The 19,428-nt window shown below is 41.9% G+C and overlaps 1 protein-coding gene across 5 annotated transcripts in view; it reads right to left on the reverse strand.

The window, feature by feature from the left end:
* The window catches only part of LOC306795443 (myosin phosphatase Rho interacting protein), a 55,892-nt gene that overhangs the window by 20,829 nt on the left and 15,635 nt on the right, over positions 1-19,428 (reverse strand). For all 5 annotated transcript variants that reach the window (XM_079293959.1, XM_079293961.1, XM_079293960.1 and 2 more), the window contains 12 exons: positions 14,031-14,182; positions 13,854-13,938; positions 12,274-12,442; positions 11,390-11,828; positions 10,628-10,742; positions 8,390-8,494; positions 6,509-6,565; positions 4,939-5,007; positions 4,735-4,824; positions 3,068-3,177; positions 1,185-1,752; positions 296-421 (listed from right to left, as the gene is read on the reverse strand). In XM_079293959.1, the coding sequence (XP_079150085.1) occupies positions 296-421; positions 1,185-1,752; positions 3,068-3,177; positions 4,735-4,824; positions 4,939-5,007; positions 6,509-6,565; positions 8,390-8,494; positions 10,628-10,742; positions 11,390-11,828; positions 12,274-12,442; positions 13,854-13,938; positions 14,031-14,182 (2,085 nt within the window). The remainder of the gene's footprint in view (positions 1-295; positions 422-1,184; positions 1,753-3,067; positions 3,178-4,734; positions 4,825-4,938; positions 5,008-6,508; positions 6,566-8,389; positions 8,495-10,627; positions 10,743-11,389; positions 11,829-12,273; positions 12,443-13,853; positions 13,939-14,030; positions 14,183-19,428) is intronic.

Genomic DNA, 19,428 nt, shown 5'->3' on the forward strand with positions numbered 1-19,428 from the left:
AGTGCAGACTTATAATACAGAGATAGGAGATTAACTAGTAGAAGCCAATGTAGTTATAAGATCTCAATGTTGTTTTACATGCAATGAACTCATGCAAAGGCACATCTCTGTAGCCATGTCGCTGCTTTGATGTCAGTTTGTTTGATGTTTTCTTTCAATAAAATACAACATGCAAAGAATGTTACAACATCGAGAACAAAACACTGCTCAAATGAGAATATACGCGTGTAATCTACAACAGGATTTTCCCATCATAGCAGAGTATGCACACTGAAGATAGAGACTTAGAACTCACCGGAGAGATGTAACCTGTCCTGATATCCGGAGCCGTCCTCAGCCGGAGCTCCAGCTCCTGCTTGTGCTTGTTTGAGTCAAGGAGCTGCTGGTGACAGCTCTCCAGCTGTGACTTCAGGTCCTCTATCTGCAGGAGCAGCAGGGGACCATTTGGAATAGTTAACAATGGTCTTTGTTTTTTTTTTAAATCATCATTTGAAAGGGTGAATGTTTTGTAAATTAGTCTTCTGTGAGTTAGCGAAATTATGAAAGTTAAAGTGTGGCTGTGTCCTGGTTAACTGCTCTCTGCATGCTGCCATTTGTGTATTTGGCCAACAATGTTTTTTGTGAAAGAAGAAGCCCCACTATCAAACTACAAATACGGAATGGGCTGTGTCTCTTAAAGTTCATGAAACACCTACAGACACTTTTTCTACATTAACAATCTAGGTTATCACCTCACGTTCATTTCAGAGAGGAAGCTAGCAGGTAACTTGGTCGCTGACAGAGTATAAAGTTACATGACAAGTTACATACTTTTAAAGAACTGGAACCAACCTAATGTGCTACATTGATGAAGGAAATGTGGCCAAATATTATATGGGAGAATAGTGAGACTCATTCATTCTATTTCATGTTCTGCTTATTGTTACCATGGTTTGCAACTTGCCGTGTGTGCACTCACTAAAGTTGCTATTAACTTTTACATTACACTTGTTTAAAGTACTGTTATCTGTGCACTTTATTTTATATTATATGGTACATTTTAATATGTTTCTATTTCTTGCACTGTGTTGATTGTTTAATGTTATTGTCTAATGTTATGCACCACCCGCCATGACAAATTCCTTGTATGTGAAACTCTGGCAATAAACGGTTGTGATTCTGATAACTGAATAGAATAAACATACCCCTTGCTTGTAATTCTCCAGTAGCTGCTCCAGCTCAACACTGTCTCTGGATTGCAGAGTGCTGGGCAGAGGCACCCTCCTCTCCTCCCGTATGGGTGTCTTCTCCAATTGTTGCCATTGTTGTTCAATCACCTCCTCCACCCTCTGCTGCCTCACTACACACGTGGGACCTAATGAATTGGTTTGTCCGACTCCTTCTCCACTCTCACAGTCTGTTCTCCCTCCTTCGTTAACGGCCGTTTGCTCCGTCGATGAGCTAGTCACAGACTCATACCTCTTCCTCCTATCCTCTCTTCTCCGACTGCGCTCCAGCTCACCCAGGTCTGCGTGGAGGCTCTCGGCCTCTTGGGCCCGCTGCTGAGCCAGAGCCTGAGCGATGGGTCTGAACTCGGCCCAGTCAAATGTCTTAGAGCGGCCTTCTCTTCTGCGTTCACGAGCCCTGCTCTTTGTGACAGCCGGAGTGGATTCTCTCTCCACTGACGAAGCCTCAGAGGAGGGAGAGTCCTGGGTGATGTCTGGCCCAACTAGACCCTCCAAAAGAGAGAAGGAACCATGATCCTCAGTTGACCTGGAAGGCAGTGAGAAAGGCAGGCAAGTAAGTTTTATCTTCTAAATCAGTAGTTCTCAACTGGTTTGGCTGCGGGACCCACCATCACCCCTGAATGACAAGCCGGGACCCACGACCTATATCTATATTTAAGAAATCTAGTAGTAGTAACGTCTCTGTGTAGTAAACAACTGTCAAATCAAATAAAGAAAGTACACATCAATTATATTTTAACAAATATTATTCTCATTTTTAAAATTTAACTGGATGGATTATAAATAATACATAGAAATACATGAATAAATGTTCTTCTCATTTCAAGTAAAATAACGGCTGGATTAAAAAATGTATTACATAATGAAATTCAATTTAGAAAAATAATTTTCACTGAATTGCCCTGCAGCTTTAAACTCAGTTCATTCAGGGTGAAGTGAAACAGCCACAATATTATATTTTTCTCATCTTCTAAAAAGAGAAATTAGTGTTGGAAGAATTCACCTACATGAGTCTGTCCAGTCAGAGTCTAATGACTCTAATGACTGGACAGACTCATACAGGTGAATTCTTCAGAGTCTAATGACTCTGGTCTCTCTGGACATTTCTCTCTTTTGGAGATCGTCCTATGATTTGACTTTCACGACTCACACCTCAATAAATAGTCCTGCTCTGCTCATATATCCTCGTCTCTCCCCTGTGTGTCACGGTGTGTGTACATCTCACTCAAGTCAGGAAACTTGTCAGAATACCCATATTTGATTGGCTGAGCTTCATCACGTGATGTGATGCACAACGCATTGGTCTGTGTTTTTCCTGCACCGCTGAACAAGTGCCGTAAATGCTGGAATAGTTCCGCTGCTTAAAAAATGCCCTTCAAAATAAAATAACTTTTTTTTTGTCAGGCAAAGGCCCACTGAAAACGGGGTCGTGACCCACCAGTTGAGAATCACTGTTAATTAGCCATGTCCTAAAAATGAATGTCCCTTCTACTCCAAAGTCTATATAGCAAGTGAAGAAATGCTAATACAGAAATAAGTAAACTTAATTACAGTGACAAAGTATTTGCCATCATATCAATGAAATGAGCTGTTAATGTTTCAGTTTTTATCAATAATCTTGTAAAAAGACAAAACATGTGGGGAAAAGTACACAAAACTACCAGAGTATTTTATTCAAAAATGAAATGTATTTTTTACAATCAGCACTTGAGGTGACGGAGCCAGATGTCAGATGACATGACACTGCTGCCTCCAGCTTAATCATCTTTCCATCTTAAGAGGCTGAATCATCTATCACAGTTGAAAAGTGTGCACAGTAGTGCTGACATAGTTGGACTGACCATGCCACATCAGGGGCAGTGGAGGGTCTGACGTTCTTCATTACTGCCTGGATCCAGTTCTTGCGTATACCTGCTGTCATGGCCGACAGAGTGTGCACTCCCTCCCGAGTCTAAACATTTAAAAGCACCATGACATTTACAATATGATCCTATACGTAATGTGCTACAACTGCCATACATGAAAATACTAATTCATTTGAAGGAATTCTGGTTTTGATTAGTCTAAGGATTGGGTGGTCATACCATGAGATTATATACATTTAAGTAGCATCAGAGGTTTTGGCAAAGCGTTATTACCAACTACTAACTGTTATTTTACCGTCACATACATACATACATACAAGGTGACCTATATACACAACGATTTAAATCCTTAAAAAGTACAAGTGGCCTTTTTGACTTTTCATGACTGGATATATAACAGATATCTATAATTCTATAATATAGTTTTTTCAATTAAAAATTTTTATTTCCCAAATCCACAACCTCCTTGTTCCAAGGAAAGAGGACGTCCCTTTTGCCATTCATGTGTATTGCGCTTTCAAATGGAGCATTTTCAGATTAAAACATGTGTGATATGTTGATATTATTCAGATATTAGGAGCATTCTTTGGCCATGTATACAGCTCATTCACAGTATGCCTCTCAATAGGGATTTTACTGCACTTTTTGACACACGGCCTCTTTCCTGTTTGCGACCATCTCTGTGCTAGTTTGCAAAGATAGAGGAGAGATGCATGACCCGTCAAACACAGCATAAAATGGCGTTGAAGTAGGATTCACTGGCCCCAGTGATAAGGATGCGGCATGGGGTCGTTTTACATTATTAGGAATATTTTCTTTTTCGGAATAAGTGCAAAAAATGTGTTAACGTAGTCATTGTCTTATTTCAAAATGATGTGCGCCTATAAGGAGTGCCATCATGCCCACATATTGTCTGTACTGGTCCCCACAGGGCCTGCTGCTGGACGACGCAAGTTCAAGGCATGTTCGTGCACCACGAGGGTCTCTTTTTTTAAAGCTGCAGTTTGTGTAAACACAGTGGGCCTTTGGCATTTATTCAATGTTTTAATAGTATTTCACTCTCACCTTTGTCACACACACACAAAGTCCCAGGTATAGAGCTGCCTGGCTCTGGGAGCACTGGGGTGTACGTGTGCATGTGCTATGTGAGAATCAGCCTGGGTGCAAGGTAGCAGTGACAACATGATATGTAATTTCATTGATTTGGGAATTCTCTCAGTAAGCAAGAGGCAGGGATTTGACAATGAAGCACTGATGCGGTGCTCTGAAAAGAGCACAGAGTGGATAGACCGACGCACTCATGTGAAAGGGTCTAAACTTATCGTTTAAAAGTGTGATAAAAAAGCTGCAAGGGCCATCATTTATTTATAAAGAGGCACCAAAACCTTACAGACTCTTAATGCAACCCAAGTCTAACTAAACTATGGGTTTAGTTAGCAATTAAAACTTCACAGTCTAAGTATCACAGGACTGTTAAGACCTTTTCTACAGCAGACTTTGCCTATTGAATCTCAATATGTCTAAAGGCTTTTTTGTTCTCATTAAAAGGTCAGAGCTATGTGGGAGGGAGAGAAAGCACTTTTCTTATGATATTGTAAATGCCTGAAAAACATTTGTCCTTTATGAGAGGCAACGCTTCTTACATGTATTTGGAAACCATAGTTGCGTTGAGCCTGGTATTCAGTTACACTGTAGCAAGTAGACAGGTCAATCTCACCATCCAGGTCAGAGGCCTGAGGTAACACAAAGATGAGACATGGGGCAAACATGAAATAAAACAAAGAATTGTTCAACAGAAATCATAAAATAATTATACAATATTTATAATTATAAATGAATAGGCTCACCTCCTCTGCAATGGAATCCTTGTAGTATCTCAGACTGTGATCCGTTAAAACAAACCAGTATTTCTTCCACTACAACGTGGACAGGGAAAAAGGCAAAGACAGGGTTCTCACATCCACAGCATGTTACAGTTTTTCTCGATTGCTAAGACACATTTCTTGAAACGGTCACCCATTCTCTCAAAACTGTAAACACAAAACCTCATCTTCAAGCACTATTTGCAAAACCTCTGAATCCTCTTGCAAAATGAAACTTTCGCCTCAAAACAGTTTTACCTGTGCTCAAAATCAAACACTGCTCTCAAATCATAAACAAAGTGATCAAAATAATATACACCATCAAGCAGTCAGTAAACAATACACCAATAAACAGAAAGTACATTGTTCAAAACATATAGTTCTCAGGGAGGAGATTTTTAATCTCAAAACAAATTTCATATGAACGAAAACATGTTCTGTTACAGTCGCTCAAAATTGATCAGAAATGACTACTGTGCTTTGCTCTTTGCAATTTCTTTTGTTCTTCTTGTTGTACCCCTATTTTTACAGTATGTACCCTGCATCTCACAAACGTGTCCTTTGTCTCTGTGATACTGTAATTCTTGTTCTTTGTTGATATGAACCTGCAACCAGTCAACATCTATTGCGCAATCAGTGCTGTTACTGTAACAAATAGAAAGCACCATGTCCTCTCACATTGTTTCTTCTATCCACTCTCAGACTTTCTCCTTCCCACCTTCAACCACCTGTTTGCTCTCTAAACTGGCTTATATTGGTTGTGTCACATCATTTGATACAAGTGAAATCAATTTTGAGTGATTGTGTTGAATCAATGACATGTGTTCTCTCTTTGTATTTGATCGTTGCACTTGTGTTTACCAGTGTGGATGACATGTGCATTAGAGTGCAGAATGTGTTTTGAGACTGAGAATGTGTTTGGAGTTTTGCTGAAAAGTCTAAGTGAGATCTGCAAATTGTGTTTTACCATGTGACTCAGTTTAAGGTATTGACAACAGACTGCACAATTAGCTAAATGAGTTCAGGCAACTGAGAACTTTGTTCAGCCAATGGGTTTTAGTGTTTTAGCAATTGAGAAAAACTGTAAGATATATAGAAGAGGTAGTCACATATTGTACATCAGGTCAGTCAATAACCCCTGTGCTACGATGGCACAGAGTATGCCTCTCTCCGTGTCACATAAAGATGGATTCTTAAAGGCCTTCAGGCTCTACCCTGGTCTTTAAAGTCCATTGACGACAACATCAAAGTGTGACCACACCTCTGTGAAGGCCACACAATGCTGCAAACATTCAGGAGTGCTTTAAGCGGTCAGTTCAGATGCTGTTTGAACCAGCATTTCACTCCCTTTTTGATGAGCTCATTCTTTTTCATACAGAAACTTTATTTACTGCACTGTGTGAATGTTTCTTGATGATTTGAAGTTAGATACGTTTCAATTTCGGTTTTCCTCAAACTGATTCTACATCAACAAAAAACAAATAATTATGAATTAAAACATACATTGTACTTGGCACTTTTTACAGACAAGGCAGATTAACAGTTGATAACGTACCTGGCCTTGCTCATCCAGCTTCACCATCCAACCTTTCTTGAAGTTCAGTAAATCCGGCTAAAAAAAGAAAAGATGTTGAAACATCTGTCTGACATTTGCACAGACAAAAATGATGGTGGAGTGTCAAACTGTTCAACATGCGAAATGTCATTTTGCCATGTCATTATTTTTTTTGAAAGTGTTGCAGTAGATTACCACCACTTACTTTAAAATATCGTAAAATAAAGCAGACCACAAAGTAGCCTGAAACAATTCCTAAATGACACTGGCAATATGTCAAATTAAAGTACTAAATCACATGCTCACTCAGTCAGCTGAGGTCGAAGATGACTCTACCAATGGATCAAAGACATTATCTAAATGTGGTCCATTGGTTAGGGGAGACTTCGGCGGCGTGTGCTACTTTAGCTGAGGATGCAGAGCCCAGTGATGCGATTCCAAATAGTGGAAGAAACACACACACATGTGAAGGGTGACCTCAGGAAGCAGAGGTAAGTTGTGATATACACTGTCTGTCACACACAGACATACAAACACCTGTCTCGCTTCTATGGCCGACAGGAATGCAACAACAAACCACATGACACAGAATGGGTGCAATGAATACACACAGAGGGAGCTGAATGAGGAGTATAACCCGTAGAGGAGAGAAGGGGGCTGCACTGCCATGGAGGTTTGTCTACAACATCAACATCCTCGCACCACCACACCATGGCCAATGAAACTTTAGGAAAACTCACAAAGCTGCAGTACATAACTATGTCTTTAGCTATTTTCCCCAGTAAAACGAGGAATACATTGGTTTCTGAACAGAGCAGTCATGCTGCTGTGGGACGACCACCAAGAACTTTCTCGATTTTTTATTCTCCTAACTCTGTTACCTAACCAAATGTAGTTTCTCAGTGCCAGGAACAACCCAGCAACCTCTATCTCCACATCTGAAGTCCTGGCACTAATGCTGACCCTGGAGCCTACAGCTTAGCAGAACAGGAGAGTCTCTGTCTGCCACCCCACAGACACACTGAAACACAGTGGCCTTCAGACGGAATTTCAGACTTCAAATGTTGGTTAATGTTGAAACAATCAAAACAAATTTAAACCCAGATGTTATCATGAGCTTTATCATCTTTCCATATCTAACAATCTCCTCTGCAAGACCACTAATTTGTTAGAAGCTCATATGCAGGCTTTCTGGCAGCATTGTGGGACACAATGTGTCGTATAAAACTCAAGTGGAGAACTGAAACAGTCAGTCCATTCATTGTTTGAAAGAAAATTCATCTGCAAAAACACCAATCATGACCTAGTGAGCCAAAACATGCATAATGTAGTTCTTACATGGAAGGAACGAGAGCCGGACCACACACAGAATACTAAAAACCTTGAGTAAGAACTCCACCTGGGTTTTCTTTACATTTTTAGATATATCGGTACGTTTTTTGCATCTATGACTCATTAAAGTCTCAAAAGGATGCTGTAAGACTTACTATGGACGTGTCCAGGAGACGCAGCCTAATTTTTTCATAAGTGAGGGACAGGAGACAACTTCATGGCTAATTTGTTCTCTGCAACAGCTGTCTGGTCCCCTTGTGTTCATTGTCTCAATCATTGCAGGAGAGACTAAATGCCCCTGCTGCAACATACTACAGACTTTCAGAGGACAGCTTTTTACTACAACTACCGGTAGTCAAGTTTCATGTTTGTAATACAAGTTTTACACATTCTCGGACTCAATTAATTTTCTTATTTTATGATATTTGATTCATTATCAACATCACTGTATGTATTATAACCTTTGGTCATCACAGAAGATGCTGTAGAGATAAATCCTGGATCTTGATGAGGCTGTTTTACAAAAGCAAAAGAAGAGTAAACACTCACCGTCATGATGGACTCAGTGGTCCTTCTGTCCAGGGACATGGCTCTCCTCAGAGGTGGCAGGGTGGAGGGAAAATCCAGAACCTGACCCACGTCATGCCTCTGCACCTAAACAACACGTGCAAGTTTGTCTACATTGTTTTTATACCTGTGTATGGTTAAGTAATTAAAAAATATACAAAATAAAACACAATATAATGGTGCTTTATGACTATTTGAGAGTCAACATATGAAATGCAGAAATCACAGATGATATTTAGTACGTCATCTGATTTGGTCCGTTTAGGTGGGCATTCATGTATTGTGGAGAAATGTCATGACAACCTGCAAAAAAGAATGAAACCAAAAACACACTGATAGCATGAAGCTAAACTTGCTAACTTTAAATGAGTGTGTATTGTTTGAAGGCAACAGTAAGAATGACTGAGCTTGTGTGTTCAAGGTAAGGCTGGGCGGTATACCGTTTTTCATATACCGTCATACCGGTGCACAGCCTAAACAACTTCTGTTGACCTTCAGCAAAATATATTGCTCGCCGCTAGGAGTGCTACGGACGGAGCTAGTTGTCTTACCTGTATTGAGAGGGAACCCTAGTCATGGTTTACTTTTTAACAACAATTAACAACCCACAACTCATGCTCTTTAACAGGGCAAAACACCACGACACAACAGTTTGTGACAGATAAACAATTTGTAGCACTAATAATTGTACATTTATAAGATTTCTCCTCCGAACTGCATGCTGGGTAAAGCATGCAAATCGGCGGTGAAGGAAACAGGAATTGACGGAAGACACGCCACACAAACAGCTGTTCACCGCCGGTTGACCGGCCGTTCTTGTGTTAGTTTACGGCGTTAATTAATGAATGCATTAAGCCAGTGGCGGGCCGCTCAGTGTCCATGTACAGGCTCTGCCATGAGTTGCAGAGTGTGCTGTGATTGTTCAGTGGGCGAGCACGTGACTATCGTTAAACGAAACTTAACAGCCAGCAGAGGCCGATGGGTAGTGAATCACATCACGTGATGCGGTTCAGCCAATCAAAATGCATTCTGACTGAGTTGAGCTGCACCATGATACAGGGTGCTGAGCCGAGGAAAGACTGCAGCGCAGTACAGTCAACCTTCAAGTTGTAAAGTAAAATCCTATGTCACTCTCTTTGGGTCGTGGCTTGTCATTACTGAATGGCATTGGATCCCACAGCCAGACCATCTGAGAACATTATATTTTCCTGAATTTAGGCTTTTGCATTTTCTAAATGCTCTAGCATTATTCAAATGACTGTAACAAAGTTACAGCCTTAAAAATGAATAGAAGGGCTATGAGGTGGTATTTCAGCTGCAGGACAGCAGGTATAAAATGCATGGCCTGCCATTGCATTAAGGCGGAAAAAAATACCGTGATATACCGTGAAACCGGTAGTCTTAAAAAACACTGTGATATGGATTTTTGGTCATACCGCCCAGCCCTAGTTCAAGGTACAAAAGCAGTCTCGACATCTATCTGTATGTTCACGAGATATTTTTGTCTGTGCATGACTGACAAAGATCTAGGGCTAGTGATTAACTATCCGACTGTGACCCTGTGCATCAGCGTGGTGGGCCCTGCAGTTGGGTTTCGAGCGGTTCTAGCCAAGCACAGAGAGCTACAGAATGGAAACTGGAAATGAATACAGCACATTTTGCTGACCTCTGACCTACAACCAAAACAAAGACAAGACAAAGAGAGGGAACGATGCAGGGAAGAGGGCGAAGGGAAAAGATAGAAGTGCTGGGACAAAAACGGGGAAAAAAAACACTGGTAGGTCCAATACCTAATCTGTTCTGCCATGTGTTGTTGTTTAATACCACTGTATACAAGTCTTACCAGATCTATTGTAAACTTGTAAACTGCTGTACAATGTTGGCAGTAGGGATTTCATGAGAACCGATACTTTCTGAAAACGTAACAGTACTCTTGTTTTCTACAGCTAGGCTAGTGGAGGTTGCATTGAGTGACATTATGATGCATTCAAGCTCTATTCAGCAAAAATAACAGAGTATTTAACTCAGATAAATTATAATGTTATCATGATGTGTTCAAATGTAATCAGTTAAATTTGTAAAAACCAGAATGCAAATAGGAATAAAGGAGTGTATGTGAAGTATTTAGGAGTTATTGTTGTCTTTTTTGTGAAATTAGTATGAACACAATGTTCAAACGACAAATGTCTGGTATCCTGACATATCACACACACGGGTTACCTCTCTGTGCTCACTTCGGCCCTGTCTGGCTCCACTCCTGCTTGACTCTTCCACCTCCATTTTCTCTGGCTTCTCCAGCTCCAAGGCCTCCAACTTCTCAATAACGCCGAAGCGACTGACACACACACACACACACACACACACACACACACACACACACACACACACACACACACACACACACACACACACACACACACACACACACACACACACACACACACACACACACACACACACACACACACACACACACACACACACACACACACACACACACACACACACACACACACACACACACACACACACACACACGGCAAGTTAACGTGTTATTATCGCGTTACCGCATTAATTAATGTAGTAGTTGGCTCACCCCAACTACATGATTCGCCTCATTCTACCTGGAAAAACAACCTGCAACCAGATCCGGTGTTTAACTTTAATGAGTGACCGCGTGAACTGAACGAGGGGGTTCCATGTTTCATTACGCTACGTTTCCCCCCCCCCCCTAAATCGCGATAATGACGAACGTTAACAGCCAATAGAGTTTCGCATGCAGTGGACATTACCCTTAAGTAAGAGGGAAATGAAGACAGTGTAGACATCTTAACGCTGATTGGTCAAGACTTGAGACGTCGCATCAAAGATGTTCTATTACGAAGATCATGACATAACCTTTTCTCCAATCTGAAAAACGCTGGCTGGCTGGCACACCATTGTGGATGAACACCGCAACAGACAATAGAAGCGGATACTGACCTCCTCTCAGGGCTGAGGACGGCCTCCCTCTCCTGCCTGTCAGGGCTCCTGAACCGGCTCCTCTTCTCTGCCTTTCTGGCCTCTGCCTCCAGCCTTCGGGATCGCGGAATGTCATGGTGGCTGTAGGAGTGGCCGCCCCTCTGGCTGGCCGGGTGGCTGTCTGTGCTGGTCACAGTGCTGCCGCTGGCGTCCGAGTCCAGAGAGCTGACCGAGCCGCTGATGTGTGAGCCGTTAGAGAGCAGGGAGCTGCCGGAGGGGAAGGGGTTGCTGGGGGCTGGGGAGAGGCAACGCGGGACACCACCCAAACTTGAGCATGAGCCTGTTGGGGAGAGCAGGTCACTGGAGGGCTGGGGTGCAGAGCCATACAGCACCAGGCCACCCCGGTCCACCTCGTCGCAATTCAGTGAGCCGGCGTCAGAGCCCTGTGGCGCACAGTCAACTACACGAGAGAAACAGAAGACGCCACAGAACACTTTCATAGCAAAAGTCATGACTTTACTTGATTATTTAGGAATATTTTATCTTTACTGTAATGCATTTTTACCACTTCTACCTCAGCAACATTCACAGCATTTGTTCCCCTTTTTTGATTTCATGTTATTGAATTTTGAACTGCTTGATTAAACTGCATTTTTTCAAATTTATAAAAATCAGCATTTCATGGTTGAAAATAGCTCAAACCGGAATCTACTGGTTTAAATGACATGCCTGCTATATTCCAAGCTTGCCACCGCGTGGTGTCTTAAGCTCTGAATGTTATGTTTGTCAACGCTGTGTCGAGGCTGTTGTCCTACAGAAGTGGGCGTGGTTTAATCTCAACAATTATTCTTTTTCCAAGATTATGCACTGGGTGAAATTTGGCTCATAATGGTATTCCTCCTTACCTGCAGGGGGCAGCAGTGATCCTGGAGAAAGGTCAGGGGCCCAGACTGCAGCCCCCTCAGCCTCTCTCTGGTTCAGCTCCTCCTGCCAGATAATGGAGCTCGAGTCTGGAACCTTCTCCGCCTCTGGAATACCAGAGCCGGTCACTGCCACCTTGGCTGGACCTGGCTCCTTGACATGGACACATGAAACAGTCAAAAACAATGAACATACCTGCAAACTCATGAGGGGTGAAAAAGGTGACAGGCCCGAAACCCTGTCGGCGGGGGGCGGGGGGTGCGCTCCACGAAATTTATTTTAAATATGAGCTTTAAAATGTAGCATTCTGGTGTACTCTGAGAAGAAAATTTTATGATAAGACAGAGTAGAGATAGCAAGAGTAGTGAGAACCATCGCCTGTACAAATAAAGTGATTCGTTTTCATTGACAATATTCATATTAATATTAACTTCCACTGTTACTGTAAAGCTGTTGGAATTGTGGCATATCTTCTATTTGCAATTAATATGCATTCAATCCAGTTAAATTATTTAAATGAAAATGATAATTACTCTGGCTAAAGTAGTTTATCAAGAGTAAAATAATAGCTGTGATCTATACACACCTCTGCATTAGCAACCTGCTGAAATGAAGGTACAGGCTCCTTAACCCTCATTACTTCAGGGTTCTTGAGAGCAACGTGGGACTGTTGGTCCTGTTGGTCCACTGGCTGTGGTCATCACAGTGAACAGTGTGTTCACAGTGTGATGAGAGGGCATGTGAGCCCTTGTTACTGTAGTTTATCGCCTTGGAGCAGAGGCTGCATTTAGCATACCCTGCCTTATCAATGTATTTAAAACACTGACAGCGGGAAGCTGTACTCGCGTCTGTTTAGACCTCCACCTTTATCCAGGCCCAGCTCATTCGCAGCTCAGCCCTGCGTCAAGCTGCGCTACACAAACAGCCTCCTCTTCCTGAAGCTCTTTGACCTCATCATCTCATTAGTATCTGGGCCTCATGTTTCGTGGTCATGAAAGTTATTCTGACCATGAAATCATCCTCATTCTACTTTGAGTTAAAAAAACAACCTGCAACCAGATGCGCCGGTGTTCGGGTTTAACGTTAACGAGCGCCCGCGTGAACTGAACCAGAACACGTGGGGGCTGCATGTTTCATCACGTTACGTTTTTTCCTTCTAAATCGCGATAATGACGAACGTTAACAGTCGACAAAGTTCAGCATGCAGTGGACGTTAACTTAACCCAGCAAGTCTGAACGGTAACGGAACAAAATGGAACTTAAACTGTAACGGAGGGAAATGAAGACGCTGTAGACATCTGAACGCTGATTGGCCAAGACTAGTCACATCAAAGATGTTCTGTTGCGAAGATCACGACATCACCTTTTCTCCTCGGGTCACTCCAATCTGAGAAATGCTGGCTGACCGGCTGACCCCCCCCACCCCTGAAAAAAAAAACCTCTACGGATCTACACGATTCACGTGGATATTTTGATTCAAAAAGCGACAAGTTTGCAGGTATGAATGAAACAAGACAAGTGGAACATAAAATCACGCGGTTGTGTACTGTGTAAGAAGTATTACCTGGGAGGTCGTAGGCTCCACCTTGCGTTTCTTCTTCAGGTTCTGTTTGTTAGTTCGGGGGTATACCACCAGCTGTTCACTCCACCTGGACACAGAGGAGAGTGGTTTTTTTTACATACGCGTGTGTGCACATCCTATCCTCCCCAACCCATCAACAGACACATCTCGACAACTAACCCATTGATGATCTCTTTATTCTCTCCTCTGATGAAGTACTCCTGGTCCAGGATGATGATGCACAGGGAGTTCTTCTGACCCGTCTTGGGCTCAGCATCTATGACGTCAGTGCAGAGGTTCATGTTCACTGTGCCCTGAGGCAGCGTGCTTGGCTAGAGGAGACACAACATGACATATTGGCCAGTGCATTAGCTTACCATATATTATTTAACCTTTGAATTGAATGAAATTAGTTTACACATGACTCAACAAAGTTTTACAACACTAAAAATGTACAGAGCAAAATAATAGCAGTGGAACATAAAAAAGAAAGATACATTTAAACGGTATGCTTGAGTCACTGGTTTGTTTCCCATGTTTGTTTCTTTATGGGTGACTGCCCAACTAAACAGGGCATTGCCATTACATTTCAAATAGTTCAAACTCAAACAGAGAAGATCTGAGGGAAAACATGGCTGTGTGCTGCAATGTTTCACAGCCTAGGCTCAGTATTTTTTAACCTTTATAGGCCTGGCCCTATTTTTAGGCCTCTGCTCAAAAATTGCATACCCATACTCGATACAAGAGTCCCCAGCTCCAACTACAAGGTCTATTTTAATAATTTTGATGCTAGAATACAGTTAACACTTGTGAGATGTGTTCAATTGTGTAAATATTGTGTATGTTACTGGTTAATAACAGATACACTTATGGCACAGCTCAAATTGAAAATGTTTCAGGTTCGCCTGAAAAAAAGCACCTGTATTGAACTTTCTTTTTTTTTAAATAATGACTAATGAACCCTAAAATCACTCCACAGTCATAGCACAACAGGTTTGTGGTCTGTCCCAGCTTAATTTTACTTAGCAGGCCAGCATAAAATGAGGTCTGAGTACAGAATTTCAAACAAAATTCTGATTTTCGGAACCAGATTTTGCACTGCTCTATTCTAATTTTATATACTATATAACTACATATAAACTATATATTCACTTTCTTTAATCGCCAAGAGTGTTCAATACATCATAATAAAGCAGTTTGCAATAAAAATGAAAAAAATCGGAAAAGAATCTGCTGTGACTGTCTATGTGGGATTTTTAAGGCCTGCGATTGGTGGATTTATTCATACGACACGTTGTTAGGTCAGTAATAGTCCATTGAAAGCCGTCAGGGGTGTTATTTGGAACGTTGAGGGAGATTAGTCAGTAAAAATCTTGATAAAGTGGGCTCGACCATTTAAAAATATGCCACTACACATTTAATCATTATCTGTCTTATCTGGGTGGGGGTGTGCATGACAAATACGCCTGTAGTGGGAACTGGCACGTGGCAAATTTAGCAGAAGATGGTTTTCTGGTCCTATCGAACATTCTATTCGAACACTCTTCTTGTTTTGGTTGTTGTTCCCTCTTTGTGATAGAAAAACTGCTTCTCTCCCACATAAATATTGCTGTCACACAGTTTGGCAGCTGATTGTTAGACATTGTGATAGAAACAAAGTAGGAAAATATATCGATTATCAAAAAAATAATCTTGGTAGTAAAAACATTGATATACTCAAAAATACACTGATGTAACTTTTGTATGACAGGATAATAAACGCATCGTCATTTGAACCTGATAACTTATTGTCTCATTAAGGTCAAAGCAAAGAAATCCCCTTCCTCTCCAAACGTCTCTGTGTGTGCTCTGAATCATGCGGCTCTCTTATCAGACTTTGCTGCTACAGATGGAAAACAGGTGCCGAGTCCCTTTCCAGCTCCTTTTAAGGCCACTGAACAGAACCAAGTTCCAGCTTTATTAAGATATGCCTGTAAACCCCCAGGGGTTGCCATATATGGCAATAACATTGCGTCCCACTTAAGAACTAAGACGCCGTGGATAAAGAAACAACCTCTTGTTTTAGAATAAGTAGCTGTGTGGAACCCTGCAGTGTGGTAAGTGGTATTTACTTAGATGACTATTACAACATACATGCAGTACTTTTAGCGTGGAAAAAGCTGGGACTGTATACAGTATGGACAAATCAATCAAACCACCAATAGCCCTTTTTGAACAGTTCCTGCAAGTATGGAGTTATAGGAACTAAACTATAGGCACTTTGCACATTTCTGTCACATTTCCTCCACGTCTATACAACTATTAAGACTTCAACAATTCGTTGATTTATCAATTAGTCCACTGACAGAAATGTATCAGCAATTTGATAATTCGTTTTTGTAATTTCTCTTCGCAAAAATGCCAAAGCAAGAGTTCCAGCTCTGGAATTGTGACAATTTGCTGCTTTTGTTTGTTTTATGTGGGTTTTAGATTGCTGGTGGGACAAAACAAGACAGTCGATGATGTCGTCTCCTTGGGCTTTGGAAATTCTGACATTTAATAGACCAAACTGTTAATCACCCAAGGGGAACCTCCACACCCTACTTGTCAGCCACTCCCTCCTCATCAGTCTAACTCCCTTCACCTGTTCACTCACCTGCCTCTGATCAGTAATCAAGCCCCTATATAGACTCCTGCGTCCCAGACACACATTTTCCAGATTGTTCTTCGGTTTTCAATGCCAGACTCTCCAGCACGCTCTGATCTCCTGTTACCGACCCTGCCTGCCCCTGTTCTACCCGCCTTGCCCGACTCCCGGTAAACGAACCGGTTACAATACTAATTTAGGCTTCAACCACATCACCCCTGAATGCAAGATTAGTGGCGTGCAGAACAAGCCATCCAGCTGCAACGATGACCTGATGCACAAACGGGTAAAATGCAAAGTATGTGCAAAATAGAAAACAGAGTCCCAGTTCACCTGTCCGTAGAGTTGGCAGCAGAGATTCGGATTTGAGTGCCACTCAGTGACTATCGATTAACTGGTACCAGCTGTGCTTTCTGACCATCTCTTCTCTCCGATAACCAGGTGATACTGACACCCGTTACAAACATTGGAGACCTGAGACTTGACTTGGACTCTAGCTCAGACTTGAGACGGAACTTGGACTTGTTAGCAGTAACGTAGCAGTTGGGTACCGAAAACCGGTGCCGGTATGGTACCGGTTCCTATACGACCGGTATCTACCGGACCGAAATGCAACGCAGATTTCGGTGCCTGAGGCGATTGAAATACTTTTTTTACACTCTTCGTTAGCTCTAGGTTAGCTCGTCCTAGGACCGATGCTAACGATAGCATCGGTCCTCCGCTCCTCACTCATAGTATTGTTGCAACCGGACGAGCAGTGCGTGCTTAGAAACAAACACCTCCATCATTCTGACGAAGCTTCGGCCATGATTTATTAAAAAAAACAGACTGAGAGCGGTCATATGGCTGGCAGGCTACTGACTTCCTCCATCGACAGCCGGGTACTTAGCGTTGCCGTTCATAACAAGCACGACCTCCGGCACGCAAAACCTTCTTCTTCTTCGAGGTGTAGTGGCGGTTGGCAAACTATGAATTGGCGCATTAGCGCCACCAACTGGTTAAATAAAATAAGTCATGAGACGTGTCGTATTTTGCGAGAGAATGCAAATATGCTCATATTTCTGCAAAAGAATTGCTGAAGTTTGAAGCTGTAGTGCGTGTACAGAGTGTTTTGTATTTATTTTAATTTATTTAAGTATACTGTAAACTGTTAACAGTTAATATATTGTTCATAGTTTGAAGTTTAAAAGTTTGAAGCTGTACTTTGAAGCCAAGTGTTTTGTATTTATTTATAGTATACTTTAAACAGTTAATATATTGTTCAATTTGAAGAAAAAAGTATCTGTTTCGGCACCGGTATCGGAAAAAAACCAAACGATACCCTACGTAGCAGTGCAGTGTGTACAGTTTATTTGTCGGTGAATAAATGCTACAACACAAGCCAAGTTCCTGTGTCTTGTTGCCTGCTGCTGATTAAAGTGAAGGGGGTATCGCCGAAGTTAGTGACAATCCAATTAAATTTATTTGTATAGCCCAAAAAGAAACCTTTAACAGGGAAAGAAGAAGCAACCTGAGGGAGAGATGTCATGACAACAGCAATGGCCCAAACTCCCTTAAAATGGATTTACCTTTGTGTGGACCAGCTATTTTCATCTTAGGCTACAGCCACACTATTACATTTTTGTTTAAAAACGTAGTAGTGTGGACATGGCCTTAGTGACACAATGCTCCTGAGTTTTGCTCACTTTTTTTTTTTTTTTGCATTAAATCGGTCAAAATTCTGACTGACGGTTAACAGTTAAACGGTTAATAATTACCGTCCCTTATTGCTCAGTTGAGACAATGATCTGCAGATAATGACAATCATTAGTTGCAGCCCAAACTGAAACAGATTTCTAGCTCTTCAATCCATCAATATTCCTTAAGCCAGGAGCATAGCTGTAAAAGGTTTTATTTACCAACTCAACATAATACTTTATTTTCTGCAGCTAGGGGATATAATCGTCTAGTTTGACCCAACAACTACTTAGCACTGAACACTTCCCACTGTTCACAGCCAGTATGAGACCAAGCGGAGATAAAGTGACGCTCACAGTGCATCAAGGGGACTTCTGTGTTATATGCTGCTATTAGATGGAGCCTTGATTTCTTAAGGGGCCGTTCAGATGTTGCAGCTTAACACCAGCACTTTCATCCTTTGAGCCAAGGTGCTTGGGGGGGTTGCGCTCCTAGGGATGGGTATCGTTTGGGTTTTTTCCGATACCGGTGCTAAAACGGTTCCTGAACCGATAATATATTGTTCAATTTCAAGAAAAAAGTAACTGTTTAAAGTATACTATAAATATAAATAAATACAAAACACTTTGCTTCAAACTTTTTAACTTTGAACAATATTTTCCTTCTCTGGCAAAATACGACACGTCTCATGACTTATTTTACCAGTTGGTGGCGGTAATGCGCCAATTCGTCATTTGCCAACCGCCAGTACACCTCGGAGGAGAAGAAGAAGCAGCTTTCTGTGTTGTGCTTATGAGCGACAGCGCTAAGTAACCCGGTGTAATAATACCATGAGGGAGGACCGAGTCCTGCTGCCAGGACGGAGTCATCAGAGTAGTGTAAAAAGAGTATTTCAAACGGCTCAGGCACCGAAAGGAAGCACCGAAAGGAAGCACCGAAATCTGCGTTGCGTTTCGGTCCGGTAGATACCGGACGTATAGGAACCGGTGCCATATTGGCACAGAGTTTCGGTACTCAACCCTATGCGCTCCTGCCGTTACTAAGCAACCAAACCTGCGTGCTGAGATGACAATGATGATGAAGTTGCTGTAATTTAGCAGTGAGCCTCACTAACTAAACAAAACAAAACAAAGAAACAGATTTCCAGCCCAGTGAATTCCACACAATGGCTTTACTGCTAGTCAGTTTGGCTGACCTTTCAACTGGGTGTAATGACGTTGCTGGACAGGAAGGGTGAAGGCAGTCAGTCTGTTGAACAAATCGTAAAGCTCTGGG

Source organism: Melanostigma gelatinosum (genome assembly GCF_949748355.1).
Source record: "Melanostigma gelatinosum genome assembly, chromosome: 21".
NCBI lineage: Eukaryota > Metazoa > Chordata > Actinopteri > Perciformes > Zoarcidae > Melanostigma > Melanostigma gelatinosum.